This window comes from Diuraphis noxia, unplaced genomic scaffold (assembly GCF_037042655.1).
Source record: "Diuraphis noxia isolate RWA-SAM2 unplaced genomic scaffold, SU_Dnox_SAM2 contig0005, whole genome shotgun sequence".
Lineage (NCBI taxonomy): Eukaryota > Metazoa > Arthropoda > Insecta > Hemiptera > Aphididae > Diuraphis > Diuraphis noxia.
Genome location: NW_028301715.1, coordinates 38,642,560 through 38,663,476, shown reverse-complemented (window position 1 = coordinate 38,663,476; position 20,917 = coordinate 38,642,560). Strand labels below are relative to the sequence as shown.

At 31.3% G+C, this 20,917-nt stretch overlaps 1 protein-coding gene and 1 long non-coding RNA gene across 2 annotated transcripts; both read left to right on the top strand.

Annotated features, from left to right (window-relative positions):
- Positions 1-19,773, top strand: LOC149055294 (uncharacterized). Its single transcript, XM_089229538.1, has 3 exons — positions 1-1,012; positions 7,604-8,669; positions 18,261-19,773. The coding sequence occupies exons 1-3, from the start codon at positions 1-3 to the stop codon at positions 19,357-19,359; spliced, it is 3,177 nt and encodes a 1,058-aa protein (XP_089085664.1). The 3' UTR covers positions 19,360-19,773.
- On the top strand, positions 2,426-4,949 carry LOC149055295 (uncharacterized). The gene is made up of 3 exons (XR_016192102.1): positions 2,426-2,702; positions 3,835-4,085; positions 4,176-4,949. It is a non-coding gene; the product is annotated as an uncharacterized LOC149055295 (long non-coding RNA).
- Positions 19,774-20,917: the final 1,144 nt, after the last annotated feature.

Genomic DNA, 20,917 nt, shown 5'->3' with positions numbered 1-20,917 from the left:
ATGGCGGACAACGTAACTTGTATAGCAGAAGACAACGAATACATGGAGGATGACGTAGCGAACACGGTAGGAGACGACGAATGCATGTCGGATGACGTAGGGTACACGGCAGAATACAGTGAATACATGGCGGACGAACCTGCGTTGACCGCGAGACCGAAAATTGTGTGTGCCATCAGTGAGCTTAGAGACCAACAATCGACGACTTTGTCTTCGGCGGATTTCAACGTTTTGGACGAGCTGACCGAAGATTTGGTGGTGGCATCTGTTCAGAGGTTATTAAATGTACCGCCGTTATCACTGTGTCCGATTGACGATCAGTCGTCGTTTAATACGAGTGATGGTAGCAGTATGGAATCATTTAAAATGAGAGTACCGTGGCTTGTAATACCGAGTGTTTTGGACAAGTTGTTGGAGTTTGACGAGGTCTCGTCAGAAATCCGAAACGCAGATTCACAGTACGGAAAGCACCTTCCGCCGTTACCGTCGTGTCTGAGCAAGAGCATGCAGGAAATTGAACTGCACTTGCCCGCACCGACTTCGCGGCATACTGAAGGAATTGATTGTGTGACACCTGGCCACTTGGCCAATAACGTGCCACTCATATCAACGACTGACAACCAGCGACCGTTGGACGATGATTGTGAACCGGACGTCCTGCATAGGCCTATATTGTCTGAAAAATTTAGAAAATTTGAATTTGACACTAAATGTTTGATGGAACATCTCTCTGCACCGGTCACACAATTCACGTCTTCTGAGATTGAGACGTCGACGCCTGAAGGAGTAAACAATTTAGCGACTGAACAGATCAATACTCCGGTAATACAAACACGATTGTTAGATGCACTGGCCGATGATGATGACCTAGTTCCGGACGAGGCGGTCGAAAACACGGATTTAGTATCTGCTATTTCCGTGGACAAAAGTGACGGTGACGAATTGGGACCAGCTATGACTACGGTACAGCTAGCAGCAGCAGCTCCAGCAGAACAACCGCTGCAAGATCGTCGTAGATCGTTCCTATCGTCGTTTGGGAGGCGACTACTCAAAATCGGCAGGATGTTGTGCTGCTGCTGTTGTCGTCCCAAATGATTAGGAGCCACGATGTGTCGAGAAGACGATGCATACGACTGATGGAGACAGCTGATGACATCGATCAAAAATGTTGTTTGAGCACATTGTTTGATGCTTGTCTATGGTCTGACCGTCATTCGTGTACATCGCTGCGGACATAGAACATTGGCAAAATTTGAACACATCCACATCCGCCCTTGTCAAGTACCTAGAATGACTCTCACAATAGCCGCCGGTCAACAAGTTTTTCGTGTTCCTTCGTGCCAACATCACAGCCATGTATTTTCACAAGAGTCTCCGCTATTATAGTCATACGCCTGTTTAATTATACGTCCCTGCAATGCATCATTTAACGTTGACGATTTTCATTTTGCGCCACTTATTATTTTATATCCGCTTCTTGTCACCACTACGTTTGTTTGATGACCGCGATAACTTTCACGCCCTTTTTTTTTCTTATTCCTTTATATTTTTGTACCAACATCCGTCGTTTTTCATTTGTAACTTTAATTGGCCCTTGTGGTTTTTGTATTGTTTTATTTTTTGTATTTTATATTTTTACTTTTTTCATTGTATTTTTTTTTATTAGTATTGTTTTTGGGTTTTTTCCTGCCAAAAGAAATTTTTATATAATTTAATTAAAAAAATTCTCGTCAGTGTATATTTAGTATTTATATGTTTATATATTAAGCAGTTATGAGGAAAAAAATATGTACATTTTGAGTTTTCTTTTATTTATACTTATTTATACTTATGAATTTTGAATAAAATATGTAATTTGATTTAGAGTAAAAATTTATTTTATTACTTCAGCTCCTAACGTCAATAATATATATCTATTTGATAAAAATTGTATTTGTTGCCAATGGCAATAGCCATTTCAGAGCTCCGATCGATAGGATGATTTGCGTTAATTATGAACAACTACAATATCCAAAAAAGTTGGCACTGCCCCGACGACTTCAGTGTACATAAACAATAATTTGTGACCTAATAGAGTGCTGTCATTGGTTGTTCAACAATTTATCAAGTTTGTAATTTATTAAAATACATTTTTAGAACAAAAATTTAATAAACACATTTATCTTATTGTAGTTGATTATTTTCACATATTATTAAATAACAATGAAGCATAAAATATGTTGATTCTTATAGTATTTTTTTATAGAAAACACACGTTTTACGCTATTTTCTGATAGAATCCGGACAATGCGGTGCGTGCTTTGCGTCTATATCATCCACATCACCGATGTGTGTAATTTTTAATGTGGCAAAATTAAATACTACCTTATCGTATGTGGAGAAATTTATGTTTTTTTGACATTTGTAAATATGCCACTAACGGATACACAACGAAAGTTATTACTCTCTGAAAATTTGTGGTTTAAATATATACATTAAAAAAATAAATAAATAATGTTAATACTGTTTATAAAAATCGTTTTATTTTTGGTGAATTTTATCGTCTGTATCGACTGTATACAAAATTACACGAAGATGAAACGTTATTTAGATCGTACACCAAAATGACACCACAAACGTTCGACTATTCTACATGTAATTGAAAAATAGAGTGTTCACACAGTGAAACTAATTTTAACAAACCAATTATTCGTAACAATAAGGTATATAATTTAAAGTTATATTATAAATAATAGTGAAATATTAACATTAAGTACATTTATTTTATAATTTAAAAATAATTAATATTGTTTGAATTATTTAAATCAGACATAGACAATGAAGATGGTGGATTTGTATAGGACCTATACTATAGGTTGTAATTTGTCATATTTTAAACATTAGAAAAATGTTGTGAGGACATTTCTCGTAATAATGTGTCAAGTATTGTACTCCCAAATGTTAATTTTTGCAGCGGATGTAACTGTTTCATGTAAGGAATCAACGATTTAAGAAAAAAAACCAGGGGCTTGTGGTTTTAACATAACAGCAAATTTTTAGCATCCAACTTCAATAGTTCGTTTTCAAATGAAGATCATGTTTCAATTTTTTTTTTTTGTTGGACGATTTGAAGTTAAAGAATTTATTTTTTCATCAACGCAAATGTTTGAAATGTTATTATCGTCTGTATCAGTATCAACCTCATTATTATGAATTAAATCGTCATTTAATTCATCGCTCTCCGACCACTTGGTAGTACCTTTTGGTATTTTTTTTATTTCTTTCATAAATTTATAGATCTCACAAATTTCTCCAGTTTTTTAGGTTTTTCTTCTAAAAAAAAAAATTTACACAATTTTTATTTAATTTCTTAATATTTTTAACATAATATACGCCAATGCATTTATAAATTATTATTGTCCATACTATTTATCGTATCATAAGTAATGCAGCAAATTACATTAATATTGCTATTATTTTAGATAAAGTAATAAAAGTAATAAGGCTAGATAGTAGATAGTAATGCATTGCATTTTATCGCCATATAGGAAATTACATATTACATATTGGTGTATTTTTGTTCGAATAGGAGCTTACATAATTTGCTTACTTACTGTGCTAAGTACCTATGGAAACTTACCAAATGCCCTTATTATTACAATTATTGTGCAATAGATAATATTTTATACACATATTATAAATTCAATATTAAATTTAAATTTTAAGTTTTAATTGGTAGTATCACAGTAACATATGACTGAAAAGTATTATAAGTAGTATTAGTAGTATTTACTAATTATATATCTTTTTTTACGATTAAACTAAAAATATTAATGACGATTTTATTATTTTCAGGTACTTAGCTACTGGTACTGCTTTTAGACAAATTGCGTTTTCGTTTAGAATTTCTAAGACAATAACTGTTTCATCAATTGTAATTGAAGTATGTCGAGCTATTTGGAAATGTTTCCAGGAAGTCATATGCCTACTCCAAGTTTAAATTATTTTGATAATATCGCTCAAGATTTTTACAATAAATGGAACTTCCTCATTGTGTTGGAAGTCTTGATGGAAAGCACATACGGTAAAAGTGTCCAAAAAATTCTGTAAGCATGTTTTATAATTATAAACAATTTTTTCCATAGTTTTAATGGTCATAGCTGATGCTAATTATAAGTTTATTATGGTTGATATAGGTGCTTATGGAAAAGATAGTGATTGCTGTGGCATTTTTTCCAATTCTAATGTGCATATTCAAATAGAAAATAATACATTAAAGTTACCTAAGCCAAGGTGCTTGCCAAATTCAAATAATCTGGCACCATTTGTTTTCGTAGAAGATGAATCTTTTCCTCTACGAAAATATTAAATGCGACTTTATCGCAACCAATTGGACGACGTAAATAAAGAATAATACAATTATATAGACTGTCGTGGGCTCGAATGACAATCGATTGGTGCTTTTGGTATTGCATCTGCAAAATTTAGGATTTTGCAAAAAAAGTATAGAAACCAAAGTGGAAAATGCCGATCGTATTGTGAAAGCAATATGCATTTTACAAAATATTATAATAGATTTTGAAAAAGATATTGTGAGACAAACAAGTTCGAATGAAGAACGACCGAATAAATTACTAACGATACGAAGAAATAAAGCCTATAATAGATCAACTAGATCTGATGAAAATATTAGAAATATATTCACTTCATTTTAGATTCTGAACGGAGTGATGAATGTATTTTGAAAACAAAATTATATAAATATTATCAGCAGGATGTGCTTAAGAAAATCAATTCTAAAAATACAATTTTATAACATTATATTGCACTCCATATTTATACTTTGCATACATGATATATTTATTTAAATGAACTAATTGATATTATTGTGTTTTATTAAAATATTTCAACTGCTTATTTTACTTAACTATGATATTTAGAATGACTAAAGTATAAACTTCATATTACTACTAGACAGTACACTTGTATTTATAATAAAAAATATTTTTTTTATTTACTTGGCATACATAATTATTTCCCTATACAGCTTCCCACTCTCTATCAACTTTGATTCTATCTTTAAATTGCGTATGGAACTTATCCCATAAAATAAGCCTTTTTTAAACTTCTGAAATAAGAGTCTCCATGATTATAACGATGTGCAGTGTATAACATTCAAATGCAAGTTGGTATATTTTAAATATCTTGCTCGTCGTCACTGCAATAGATAAAATCAAACTTGTTAGATTATCAAATATTGCATGCTGTGCGGTGCTGGTAATTTTAAGGCACCACATACTTTTCCGATTGTATTAGGATATCCGTACTTATCATGCCGGGTTTGTTTTTTCTCCACACCTCACGCAACGCATGCACCACATTATCAGGATTCCCCATTAGGACATACCGTAAGTATATAACTATAATATACGAAAAATATAAAACAATTTTGAAATAGAGATACATTTTTATATTATAGTATATAATATAACAACAATTTCTTGTATTCGATATCAGCTATAATAGTTTATAATGCAATATTAATGCAAATAATTATTATTATAAAGTCTAATAAAATAAACATATGGTATATATTTTAAACAACATTACGATGTAGTTTCGGCAATGTCGTCGATAATACACAAAAAAAAGAACTTATAATACATAAGTATTGGTAAGAACAAAACTGTGTTTTTATATGGATTTCTTACGACATATCAGCTTTTAATAGAGTTATGAGCATTTTTAATTTACAATATATTATACACGCAAAACTTGCTAAAAATTAGACAGTGTCTTAAATGTTATGATAGTTCGTCACTATTTTTAAATTAACGAAGCTAAACGTGATCTGCTGAACGTAAGTTTGTGAAGTTTCACATTTGTAAGTCAAAGACAACAGACAAAATAAACTATTAGTAAATCATATTATGATATCCTTACAGATAAATGGTCACAAGACTAGTTCAATATCGTTTTTCTTAAGCAATAAACCAGTGTTAAGAAACTCAAAACATGTAATAGATGATATACTATACCTAATTTTAATGGCCTTATACGAACATAGTAATTACAAGTTACAAATCACAATGAAAATTGCTATTATATTATCTATGATCATTTCAATATCCAGCAACATAGTTTATTGGAAACTACAATCACATTTGATAATTAAATCATATTATTATTTAATATTTATATTATAATATCGATACCAACTACTTTAGATGGATCATACAATGTATATACACTAATATACACAATAGGTAGTTATTAAGTACTTAGGACCAATTTTGTTATACATCTTTACATAATTATTGTATTATAAATGAAAACCATAGTTACTCCTAGATTGTGATTACACAATATAAGGGTGAGTAATGGGCGATGGATTACAGTTTTTTTGATTATTTGTACCTACCCAAAAGGCCGTTTATTGTTTTTTATAATAATTATTAATTTTTTTGTGCATATCCAACAGAATACCGTTTACATTATATACGCTTATACAAGTATTCATGTTTATATTTATGGTTTTGATTTACATGTTGAACCTTTCGGTCATCTTAATAATTTTTACAGTTTAACAACGACCTTAAAATGAAATATTCAAATATGTACAATGCTATTTGTATAAATATCTTACTCATCATACTGTTCAACCGTACCTGTACGAATATGTATTGATATGTAATGTAACATATTACGTCCTGTAATGACCTCAGATTCCACTGCAGCTTAATTATAGCAAAAAAAATTATATCTCTAAATATTAATATAAAGGTGTAAAAATAAAAATAGAGTTTTGATTAATAAAAATGTATAGCGATAATCTAAAGTAGGTAGATTAAAAAAATTTATTATTTTTAGCACCCCCCATTAAAAAAAAATAAATAAAATACCCCTGTTTTAGGAGTATTTTATTTATTAACTATAATAGTTATGCAAATAAAATAATGTTATGCACTCCCATTAATATTCAATGAAAAAATACAGTTATTACAGTAAAATAATCTTTATTATTTAACATTTAAAAAAAAAATCAAATAATATATAGGTAAAATAACTTCATATTTATGAATTAATATTGAACCAGCATAAAGATGTAAGAATCTTACAATAGTCATTTTAAATATACGTGATAATATGATATGTATATAATGTCTTTGGAAATAAATTGGCCAGCTATTATATTTTTAATATTAAAACAAAATATTATATTTTATTATTTTGTTGTCATGGATATATTCGCTTGAATGTTTATTCATACGTCCGATTCCAAATTTTGCTTCAGTTTACATTTCGTGACGAACTATTTCTCGAATTATAGTCTTCCGTCGCTTTAAAATAGTATATATTATTCAAATTCTGGATTTATTAATTATATACAGTTTAATAATTTTTCTAACCTTGCATAAGGTATCATTAATTCGAGGAAAACAACCTCATACAAAATCGAAAACGCAGAAAGTATTACAAAACAAGACGACGTTACTAGGCCAGGGATAGTTCTGGATAGTTCCGGCTGTCGGGAGATTGCAGCAGTGCGAGTTGCAAACCTACAGCGGATGCAGTAATTCGTCGTAATACGATAAATACATGGCGGACAACGTAACTTGTATAGCAGAAGACAACGAATACATGGAGGATGACGTAGCGAACACGGTAGGAGACGACGAATGCATGTCGGATGACGTAGGGTACACGGCAGAATACAGTGAATACATGGCGGACGAACCTGCGTTGACCGCGAGACCGAAAATTGTGTGTGCCATCAGTGAGCTTAGAGACCAACAATCGACGACTTTGACTTCGGCGGATTTCAACGTTTTGGACGAGCTGACCGAAGACTTGGTGGTGGCGTCTGTTCAGAGGTTATTAAATGTACCACCGTTATCACTGTGTTCGAGTGACGATCAGTCGTCGTTTAATACGAGTGATGGTAGCAGTATGGAATCATTTAAAATGAGAGTACCGTGGCTTGTAATACCGAGTGTTTTGGACAAGTTGTTGGAGTTTGACGAGGTCTCGTCAGAAATCCGAAACGCAGATTCACAGTACGGAAAGCACCTTCCGCCGATACCGTCGTGTCTGAGCAAGAGCATGCAGGAAATTGAACTGCACTTGCCCGCACCGACTTCGCGGCATACTGAAGGAATTGATTGTGTGACACCTGGCCACTTGGCCAATAACGTGCCACTCATATCAACGACTGACAACCAGCGACCGTTGGACGATGATTGTGAACCGGACGTCCTGCATAGGCCTATATTGTCTGAAAAATTTAGAAAATTTGAATTTGACACTAAATGTTTGATGGAACATCTCTCTGCACCGGTCACACAATTCACGTCTTCTGAGATTGAGACGTCGACGCCTGAAGGAGTAAACAATTTAGCGACTGAACAGATCAATACTCCGGTAATACAAACACGATTGTTAGATGCACTGGCCGATGATGATGACCTAGTTCCGGACGAGGCGGTCGAAAACACGGATTTAGTATCTGCTATTTCCGTGGACAAAAGTGACGGTGACGAATTGGGACCAGCTATGACTACGGAACAGCTAGCAGCAGCAGCTCCAGCAGAACAACCGCTGCAAGATCGTCGTAGATCGTTCCTATCGTCGTTTGGGAGGCGACTACTCAAAATCGGCAGGATGTTGTGCTGCTGCTGTTGTCGTCCCAAATGATTAGGCGCCACGATGTGTCGAGAAGACGATGCATACGACTGATGGATGCTGAATGGAGACAGCTGATGACATCGATCAAAAATGTTGTTTGAGCACATTGTTTGAGCACATTGTTTGATGCTTGTCTATGGTCTGGCCGTCATTCGTGTACATCGCTGCGGACATAGAACATTGGCAAAATTTGAACACATCCACTTCCGCCCTTGTCAAGCACCTAGAATGACTCTCACAATAGCCACCGGTCAACAAGTTTTTCGTGTTCCTTCGTGCCAACATCACAGCCATGTATTTTCACAAGTCTCCGCTATTATAGTCATACGCCTGTTTAATTATACGTCCCTGCAATGCATCATTTAACGTTGACGATTTTCATTTTGCGCCACTTATTATTTTATATCCGCTTCTTGTCACCATTACGTTTGTTTGATGTCCGCGATAACTTTCACGCCCTTTTTTTTTCTTATTCCTTTATATTTTTGTACCGACATCCGTCGTTTTTCATTTGTAACTTTAATTGGCCCTTGTGGTTTTTGTATTGTTTTATTTTTTGTATTTTATATTTTTACTTTTTTCATTGTATTTTTTTTATTAGTATTGTTTTTGGGTTTTTCCTGCCAAAAGAAATTTTTATATAATTTAATTAAAAAAATTCTCGTCAGTGTATATTTAGTATTTATATGTTTATATATTAAGCAGTTATGAGGAAAAAAATATGTACATTTTGAGTTTTCTTTTATTTATACTTATTTATACTTATGAATTTCGAATAAAATATGTAATTTGATTTAGAGTAAAAATGTATTTTATTACTTCAGCTCCTAACGTCAATAATATATATCTATTTGATAAAAATTGTATTTGTTGCCAATGGCAATAGTCATTTCAGAGCTCCGATCGATAGGATGACTTGCGTTAATTATGAACAACTACAATATCCAAAAAAGTTGGCACTGCCCCGACGATTTCAGCGTACATAAACAATAATTCGTGACCTAATAGAGTGCTTTGGTTGGTTGTTGAACAATTTATCAAGTTTGTAATTGATTAAAATATATTTTTAAACAAAAATTTAATAAAGAACATTAATCTTTTTATAATAAAATTGTTTATTTTATTTTATATCATGAAAGAAACAATGAGTTTATTTGTTTATAGAAAACGCACCAGTAATTATGAAATTAATGAAAAGTGTTACTTATTTGTACATTCTTACTTTCAAAACCGTCATAAAATAACAAAATAGAAATATGAGTAATAAAAAAAATGTACATTATGATAATAAAAACAAATAATATAATTTAATGTTTATATTCGTCTTAAACAATGAATTCTTTTTTTTTTAATGACTATTATTCTATAACGTAGTTGAACAATAAACCAAACACGAGAGATACATGGAAAATTAAAACCAACCTCGACAAAGGTATAGCTAAATTGCCTACCCATATCGCCGTGTAATCGTAGCAATAATATTTAAATACAAGAAGTAAAAAAACTAACGACATTACAGAAAAATATAAAAGTCACTTTGTGGCTTGGTGAGGCGCGGTCGTATGTTCAATCTGCGGAAACGCACTGAGCGTACGTACCGGCTGCAATTGCTAGCTACCGGATGGGTTACCATCCGGGATTTTTAGCAACATATCCTTGCCACACATACACAAACAAGTGGTTCAACCCTACCCACTTAAAAACCTACAAACAAATATACAAAAATAACCCCTACCGTACCACCCCACACCCAATGGCTTATGTAGCCGCGGGTTCCCCTTAAAAAAAAAAATAAAAAAAATAGTCACTTTGTGCTACCATAGATACTCAACCATAAATATATATACATTATACACTATAATCATAAACTAATATTACTAGTTGTAAATTATCTTTGCCAACTCTTAAATTTTAGTACAGTGGGGTAATAAGTTTAGTATATTTACAGTTTAAAAACTGAAATATTATTTGTTAAAATATTGATTTAAATTCATCAATATCGTCAATAAAATCATTAGCTTAAAAACTATCTCAAGTTTGAAAGAGTTGGTCTAATTTCACTAATATTAAGTATCTTTAAGTATTTTGAAAGTTCCTAAAACCGTAATTTAAATAAATACAATATTATAGTTACAGACAGAAATAAATGGAGATAAGCACAGTGGACTTCGATGCTTCAACGAACCACTCTAAATAGTATGAAGATGAGAACGCCATTGATGGATGTTTGACACTTCTTAAACCTACCATCTTGGAAATTTCTTTTAGACCAAACTCTTCAAGTTATCGTAATATTGTCATGGATAGAAGATTATACGTGTCATTATTGTGTCAACATCACATTTATTATGATCATATATTTTTTTTATAGACAGATATAATACATGCAATATAATAATTACCGTTTTCCATAGAAATATTTTCAAACAACAATTTGATTTACAGGTGTTTCTTCTTGCTGTGCCAATCTGTGCAGTAAACAATATAACTGATTAAAAAAAATACATCAAATTTACAAATATATGAAATTATTATAGTGTTATTGAACGCCGATATAATAATAAATTATTATAAAGTTTAGATAAGATAAAAAAAAAAATTGCTGGTTTATTCATTATTGAATTTTTAAAACATTTAACTGCATTTTAGTATTAACCTATACAATAAATACGTTCTACTAAACATAATAATAATTTTATTTATCATCTTTATATCTAATTCAAAGTATTATTTCTTATTATTAATGTTGTCTATTTCAGTTTGTATTATATTTTATATAACGATGGCCAGGGTAAAAATTAGTTATGCTCGTGAAAAATACATTTTGTAAATTTCAAAATCGAACTATAACATACTTTTTAAAAGAAAATGTTTTAACTTGTTTTTATCTATCTTTTTCCGAGACTATATCCTTCCCCATGAATTTCCAACCATCGGAATTAGTATAGTTACTATAATCCACGTAGACCTCGTTATCGTCACGTAAAACAAAATTTTAACCAGTACTATGTCGTTATCAACAAATTACAACACGCGTTGAGTTTCGACTTTGTAAATTTAGTTTAGTGAGCACAACGTATATGATATGATGCCAATTAAATGTAATCCTATAGGTATGTATAAAAATACTACTAATTTTAAATTATTATTACATTTGTTGCAAATTACTAACTATACTCATCGATCGACACGATCTATATGATGACGAAATGTAATAATTTTTATCGCATATAGTACATACTATATTATAATAGTTATACCTCCTACCGTTATATTAATTATAATAATATCATTAATTATGCATCGTCAGTCTTTAAAAGCCACGGCGTCGTATTTGAGGTATGCTTGATGAAATACCAATAATATTCAATAATAATAAATTGTATTATTGTATTATTGTTATTTAATTGTAGGTATAATCTGCAAAAAATGCAATAAATGAGAGTAAAATAATTTTCAGTTGATGCCGCATCCTGTTTACAGAAACGAAACTATTTTATTACAATTCATCGTTTAACAGTATATAATTATTTCCGCATTATAAAACGTTATGGTTTACGGTAATATACAATCGTGTTGTTGTTGACGTGGTTGTAGAAGCAGAAAAATATTGATCAATAACGGAAGATTGTATCATTTGTAATATATTACATTATTAAAATCATTAAAATATGTTTAAAATCTATATGGCTTATCAATATTTCATTATTTAGTCTCTCTTTGCGTACATCGCTCACCGATTGGCTATATATAATTATTAAGATTTTGTGACCTGCCAATTTCTATTCCTCTATATATATATATATAAGTTATTCCGTGGGTATATATTGTAATAACTAATAAATAAAGTACCTATATACCTAGTAGTGATACGATGCGATAACTTCTGACAAATTTTTCGTTGCATAATATTATAATAGTAAAATTATTGTTTCAATATGGGGAATCGTCCCCGTTAATAAAAATGCGTATTATATTACACCGTGTTGGTAAATATTTACTTACTTCAAACAAGTCTTAGAACGCGCATATATTAGATAAATTAGATACACCATTATTAGAGCATATTATATGTTTTGCCTTTTCACCTTTTGTACCCGTTTGTAGTTAAGAATATTTTATTATTACCAGCTGGCTGATTAATTTGTAATAAACGTTTGATCATAATATATTACAAACGTAAGTAGTGGGTACAATTTCGTATTGTGCATTTCAAATCAAAACCACTGATGTAATATCTGTAGGTCGATAATTTTCTAAACGGCAAGTTAATTAATTTTAAATTATAATTTACATAATTAAATATCAATATTATACGTATATACTCATTACTTACACAATACAACTTTGAGTTAGTATTTTAGACCAAAATCACTTATGCCATATATCATGACTATTATTAATTAGTAGTTAAAATTTATATTTTAATAATACCAAAAATTATACATAGTAATTCACCAGAAATGCTCACCAATGTTTTTTTCATTATAAAAATTTAACTCAAACTTTGAATTTTATATTTTTCGAATACGATTATATATTATATTGTAAAATAAAAAAATACTAAACGAAAATAACGTATAATGCCACAATAGACAAAATGTTGTGTGCTTTGTCCTATTCTTTTATAATAGCTCCTTACACATCACGTATAATAGTAAAACATTTGCAACACTATAGCCTCTCCCACTCACCTCCATCCAAAAAAAATTTAAAAATAAATTATTATATCATTATAAAATATATATATGTATATGTATATTGTATATCATATACGGAGTGATTTTATTTAACAAATTATTTATTTTACGTAATTCTAATAAGATGTTGTACAATAATATTTTTGGATTTTAATTTTTAATATTTTCTAGCTTTTACTTTTTTGAATGACAACATACATTTTTAATTTTATACTCCGAAGAAAATTATAATTCAGAGTATTTCAATCTATGATAATCAATATTCGGATAAGTAATTTATTAATTAAAACTATTTTAAAGTTTATAATGAAGTGGACATAACATTTTTCGGGATACCCTTGTAAGGCTGTAACACTGAAACTTGCTAATAGAAACTTGGAAAAATTACCTTATAAATCACTCGGATAAAATTAAATTTTTAGATATAGAAATACTTCAAAAAATAATCTGTTTTTGAATAACGAGTCAAAAATCAATTTAAATGAAAATTAAAAAAAAATTCAACATTTAAAAAAAATAAAATAAATTTTTTTTTAAAACACACTTTTCTAAAAAAACATTAAAAAAAAATGTTGAAAAATTTAAAAGTGTGTGGTGCATCATACAAAACATTTAAAGCCGAGCTAAGTCTATCACATTCACTTCTTTGTTCAATCCTGTTTATAATATAGTGTCTGGGAGTATATGTCAAGTGTAATAGCAGCACACACTTTTAAATTTTTCATAAGTAAATTTTTCATTATTTTTTTAAATATAATTTTTTAGAAAAGTGTGTTTTAAAAAAAATTTATTTTTTTATTTTCTACTTTTTAGTTAAAAGTAAATTTTTTATTAAACGTTTAAAAAATATTTTTGAAATAAAGCTGTATTACTGCAGAAGCACATAAGTAGTGGAAACGGGGTTTTTACGGCGACGTCGTGGGGACAATCCGTTGCTGTACGGGAATCTGCAGCTTGAGCTGTACAGTCTTATTCTACTGTACCACTACAGAATCCGTGTAGGGGGGATACCGGGAGTTCCTCTGCAACGCTGATTTTTTTTTCGGCGAGTTATGGTTAGGTTAACCCACCTTGACCCAGAGAAACGCTTCGTACCTTTGCTTCCTCGGAGATGACTTTGCACACTCATCATCGTCTACCTGTAGGTCCGTGTCCCAAAATGACAACGGATTATTGTATTGTCATCCAAGACCAAGGTCTATACCAATTTTCAGAACTTTTCATCGTCAAAAAGTGCCTCAAATCGAGCGCGCAAGATTTGATTACAGACAAACAGACGTGAAAGCGACCTTAAGAAAAGTGTGTAAAAATAGTTTTTAACAGCCTAAGATTGTGTAAAAAAATTATTTTTGAAAACTTTCATAGTTTTTGAAATAATGAAAGTGTTACGTTAGACATCTCATTAGACAAATATATATATAGACATATAGTTAATCAAGTGACAAGTATACGCATATTGCACATTAGTTAAGTTATTAGCATCATCAGTGCAAACAAGAATTGTAAAAATAAGAGCAAACACTAAAATATATACACGTCATTGTTGCCAGCCTTAAGTTTGTGATACCTTCTTATACACAAACACAAAGCCTACACATAGTTTTGTATTTATTTGCTCCGACGCCAAATACATCGGAACGACGGATCCTCGACGGAACCTGCAAGTAGTTGTATTACATAATAAAATATATTCAGCCCCCCTCCCCAAACATCAAATCTTGGTGCCCATAATATATGATTAATTATAAAATAAGTGTTCCTATCAAAAATCACAAATTCATTTCAACGCCCCCCCCCCCCCCAAAAAAAAAAAAAGAAGCTGGGCCACTGTACTCCAAGTCCAATAGCTCCCTCCCAACCTTGTGGGGGTCCCGTTTATACATATATGATATTAGTCACACTATATTAATGTGCAGTGTATATTAATTACAAAATACATCATATTATATAGGTATTATTCTACCGCTTCGGTACAACCACCGCGCGCTAACGATCGTCACTTACGTATGGTCTTTGAATGACATTTCAACAGAAAAAAATATGTAACTATGTAACTACTGTCCTAGGTATAGTGTGAAAATAACAGAGAGCACCACAGCTCTCGTGTGCTATATATGTTTGTATACTTTTTATATACGAGTATAATAGGTACATATAGCCATATAGGTATTATATATTATACATTTATACATATTGTATAATTATTATATAGTTACAACATTATAATAAATATTATGTATTGCAGCATTTTTCAACTTAAAAAAAAAAACAGCTAAATGTGATATCGCGTGGGTATATGTGCCATGTGGATGTGGTGAACCTATATGATATTACTATATATTATAATATAAGCGTGTGTGTTGTGTTGAGTTCCGTACGAATTGTTGACTGTTGTTACATACCAATTAATTGAGTTTACACTCGTGGGTATGTGATAAAATGATAACAATAGAACTCGAAAGTGATTCATTGCCAAAAAGTAAAACTGTTTCCTACTAACATAAGTATAATAATAACATTGTGTGAGACAAAAAAAAACATCCCAAAATGAAAATGTGATAAAAAAAAAAGGGGATGAGCGTAGAATTATAGTTCGTGTAAGTATATAACTATATACCTACGGAAGATATAAAAGTTTTTTTTTGAAATAGAGATACATATTTATACTATACTTAATAACATTCTTGTACACGATATAATATCAACTGAGTGTCTGAGTATAGTAGTTTAGAATACAATATTAATGCAAATAATTATTATTGTAAAGTCTAATAGTCAATAAACAAGAAAAAAAGCATTTAGTCATTAAAGTTATTATAAGAAAAAATATTAAATCGACTAAGCAAAAATAAGTCATTTAAAATAAACATAGGATAATGGTATATATTTTAAACAACATTACGATGTAGTTTCGGCAATGTCGTCGATAATACACAAAAAAAAGAACTTATAATACATAAGTATTGGTAAGAACAAAACTGTGTTTTTATATGGGTTTTTTACGATATATCAGCTTTTAATAGAGTTATGAGCATTTTTAATTTACGTTATATTATACACGCAAAACTTGCTAAAATTAGACTATGTCTTACATCTTATAATAGGTCGTCACTATTTTTAAATTAACGAAGCTAAACGTGATCTGCTGAACGTAAATTTGTTAAGTTTCACATTTGCAGGTCAAAGACAACAGACAAAATGAACTATAGGTAAATCATATTATAATAATATCCTTACAGATAAATGGTCACAAGACCAGTTCAATATCGTTTTTCTTAGGCAATAAACCAGTGTTAAGAAACTCAAAACATGTAATAGATGATACACTATACCTAATTTTAATGGCCTTATACGAACATAGTACTTACAAGTTACTAATCACAATGAAAATTGCTATTATATTATCTATGGTCATTTCAATATCCAGCAACATAGTTTATTGGAAACTACATTCACATTTGATAATTAAATCATATTATTATTTAATAATTAATATTTATATTATAATATCGATACCAACTACTTTAGATGGATCATACAATTTATATACACTAATATACACAATAGGTAGTTATTAAGTACTTAGGACCAATTTTGTTATACATCTTTACATAATTATTGTATTATAAATGAAAACCATAGTTACTCCTAGTTTGTGATTACACAATATAAGGGTGAGTAATGGGCGATGGATTATAGTTTTTTTGATTATTTGTACTTACCCAAAAGGCCGTTTATTGTTTTTTATAATAATTATTAATTTTTTTGTGCATATCCAACAGAATACCGTTTACATTATATACGCTTATACAAGTATTCATGTTTATATTTATGGTTTTGATTTACATGTTGAACCTTTCGGTCATCTTAATAATTTTTACAGTTTAACAACGACCTTAAAATGAAATATTCAAATATGTACAATGCTATTTGTATAAATATCTTACTCATCATACTGTTCAACCGTACCTGTACGAATATGTATTGATATGTAATGTAACATATTACGTCCTGTAATGACCTCAGATTCCACTGCAGCTTAATTATAGCAAAAAAATTATATCTCTAAATATTAATATAAAGGTGTAAAAATAAAAATAGAGTTTTGATTAATAAAAATGTATAGCGATAATTTAAAGTAGGTAGATTAAAAAAATTTATTATTTTTAGCACCCCCCATTAAAAAAAAAATAAATAAAATACCCCTGTTTTAGGAGTATTTTATTTATTAACTATAATAGTTATGCAAATAAAATAATGTTATGCACTCCCATTAATATTCAATGAAAAAATACAGTTATTACAGTAAAATAATCTTTATTATTTAACATTTAAAAAAAAAATCAAATAATATATAGGTAAAATAACTTCATATTTATGAATTAATATTGAACCAGCATAAAGATGTAAGAATCTTACAATAGTCATTTTAAATATACGTGATAATATGATATGTATATAATGTCTTTGGAAATAAATTGGCCAGCTATTATATTTTTAATATTAAAACAAAATATTATATTTTATTATTTTGTTGTCATGGATATATTCGTTTGAATGTTTATTCATACGTCCGATTCCAAATTTTGCTTCAGTTTACATTTCGTGACGAACTATTTCTCGAATTATAGTCTTCCGTCGCTTTAAAATAGTATATATTATTCAAATTCTGGATTTATTAATTATATACAGTTTAATAATTTTTCTAACCTTGCATAAGGTATCATTAATTCGAGGAAAACAACCTCATACAAAATCGAAAACGCAGAAAGTTTTACAAAACAAGACGACGTTACTACGCCAGGGATAGTTCTGGATAGTTCCGGCTGTCGGGAGATTGCAGCAGTGCGAGTTGCAAACCTTCAGCGGATGCAGTAATTCGTCGTAATACGATAAATACATGGCGGACAACGTAACTTGTATAGCAGAAGACAACGAATACATGGAGGATGACGTAGCGAACACGGTAGGAGACGACGAATGCATGTCGGATGACGTAGGGTACACGGCAGAATACAGTGAATACATGGCGGACGAACCTGCGTTGACCGCGAGACCGAAAATTGTGTGTGCCATCAGTGAGCTTAGAGACCAACAATCGACGACTTTGACTTCGGCGGATTTCAACGTTTTGGACGAGCTGACCGAAGACTTGGTGGTGGCGTCTGTTCAGAGGTTATTAAATGTACCGCCGTTATCACTGTGTCCGATTGACGATCAGTCGTCGTTTAATACGAGTGATGGTGGCAGTATGGAATCATTTAAAATGAGAGTACCGTGGCTTGTAATACCGAGTGTTTTGGACAAGTTGTTGGAGTTTGACGAGGTCTCGTCAGAAATCCGAAACGCAGATTCACAGTACGGAAAGCACCTTCCGCCGATACCGTCGTGTCTGAGCAAGAGCATGCAGGAAATTGAACTGCACTTGCCCGCACCGACTTCGCGGCATACTGAAGGAATTGATTGTGTGACACCTGGCCACTTGGCCAATAACGTGCCACTCATATCAACGACTGACAACCAGCGACCGTTGGACGATGATTGTGAACCGGACGTCCTGCATAGGCCTATATTGTCTGAAAAATTTAGAAAATTTGAATTTGACACTAAATGTTTGATGGAACATCTCTCTGCACCGGTCACACAATTCACGTCTTCTGAGATTGAGACGTCGACGCCTGAAGGAGTAAACAATTTAGCGACTGAACAGATCAATACTCCGGTAATACAAACACGATTGTTAGATGCACTGGCCGATGATGATGACCTAGTTCCGGACGAGGCGGTCGAAAACACGGATTTAGTATCTGCTATTTCCGTGGACAAAAGTGACGGTGACGAATTGGGACCAGCTATGACTACGGTACAGCTAGCAGCAGCAGCTCCAGCAGAACAACCGCTGCAAGATCGTCGTAGATCGTTCCTATCGTCGTTTGGGAGGCGACTACTCAAAATCGGCAGGATGTTGTGCTGCTGCTGTTGTCGTCCCAAATGATTAGGAGCCACGATGTGTCGAGAAGACGATGCATACGACTGATGGATGCTGAATGGAGACAGCTGATGACATCGATCAAAAATGTTGTTTGAGCACATTGTTTGATGCTTGTCTATGGTCTGACCGTCATTCGTGTACATCGCTGCGGACATAGAACATTGGCAAAATTTGAACACATCCACTTCCGCCCTTGTCAAGCACCTAGAATGACTCTCACAATAGCCACCGGTCAACAAGTTTTTCGTGTTCCTTCGTGCCAACATCACAGCCATGTATTTTCACAAGTCTCCGCTATTATAGTCATACGCCTGTTTAATTATACGTCCCTGCAATGCATCATTTAACGTTGACGATTTTCATTTTGCGCCACCTATTATTTTATATCCGCTTCTTGTCACCATTACGTTTGTTTGATGACCGCGATAACTTTCACGCCCTTTTTTTTTCTTATTCCTTTATATTTTTGTACCGACATCCGTCGTTTTTCATTTGTAACTTTAATTGGCCCTTGTGGTTTTTGTATTGTTTTATTTTTTGTATTTTATTTTTTTTTACTTTTTTGTTGCTTGTTTTTTATTAGTATTGTTTTTGGGTTTTTTTCCTGCCAAATGTTTATAGTATGGGCAAGAGTATCATTTTGCTAGCCCAAAAAAATTTATATAATTTAATTAAAAAAATTCTCGTCATTGTATATTTAGTATTTATATATTTAAATATTAAGCAGTTATGAGGATAAAAATGTATTGGTTTTGAGTTTTTGTGTAATAAAATTGTTAATATAATTATTACTATTTCTTTTTTCAATTGACCAGTATCAGTATGAGATAAAAAAATTGTTAGTTTTACTAAATTAACGAAGCTAAACGTGATCTGCTGAACGTAAGTTTGTTAAGTTTCACATTTGTAAGTCAAAGACAACGGACAAAGTGAATTATAGGTAAATCATATTATAATATCCTTAGAGATAATAAATGGTCTCAATATCGGTTCAACATCGTTTTTCTTAAGCTATAAACCAGTACTCAAAATAGATATTATATACATACAATATACTACCTAATTTTAATGGCCTTATGTGAACAAAGTACCTACTTACAAATCACAATGAAAAATACTATTTTAACGAACAGTACAACGTACATGTAAAGATTTCACAAATTTAAAACGCATTAAATGTAATAAAAAATATTAATTGTTGAACTATTAACACGATATTGGCGGCACACAAACACTGGTTACACGTAGTCTTTTCGTAACTAATAAAAATTAATTATAATACTACCTACCTACTTTTTTTCTTCATTTGATAACAAGGTCTTAATCACTCTGATAGTCATCTCCATAGATAATATAACTAATAAGTATGCTATTATATATTATCTATGGTCAATGCATCATCCAGCCTCATAGTTTATTGGAAACTGCATTCATATTTGATAATTAATTCATATTAAATTTAAAATGTATAACTATTAAATCATATATGAGTGGCTCTACCTCTCAGATTTTACCTTTGGTATACGATGTGAAATTTCAGTTATTCATTGAGGACAGCAGA

Excerpts from the sequence above, each read along its gene's own strand:
- LOC149055294 (XM_089229538.1), top strand. The coding sequence starts at position 1 with ATGGCGGACAACGTAACTTGTATAGCAGAAGACAACGAATACATGGAG. Across the intron at positions 1,013-7,603 it reads ACAACCGCTGCAAGATCGTC|CAGAAGACAACGAATACATG; the intron begins GTAGATCGTTCC and ends TAACTTGTATAG. Across the intron at positions 8,670-18,260 it reads TGCTGCTGTTGTCGTCCCAA|ATACATGGCGGACAACGTAA; the intron begins ATGATTAGGCGC and ends GTAATACGATAA.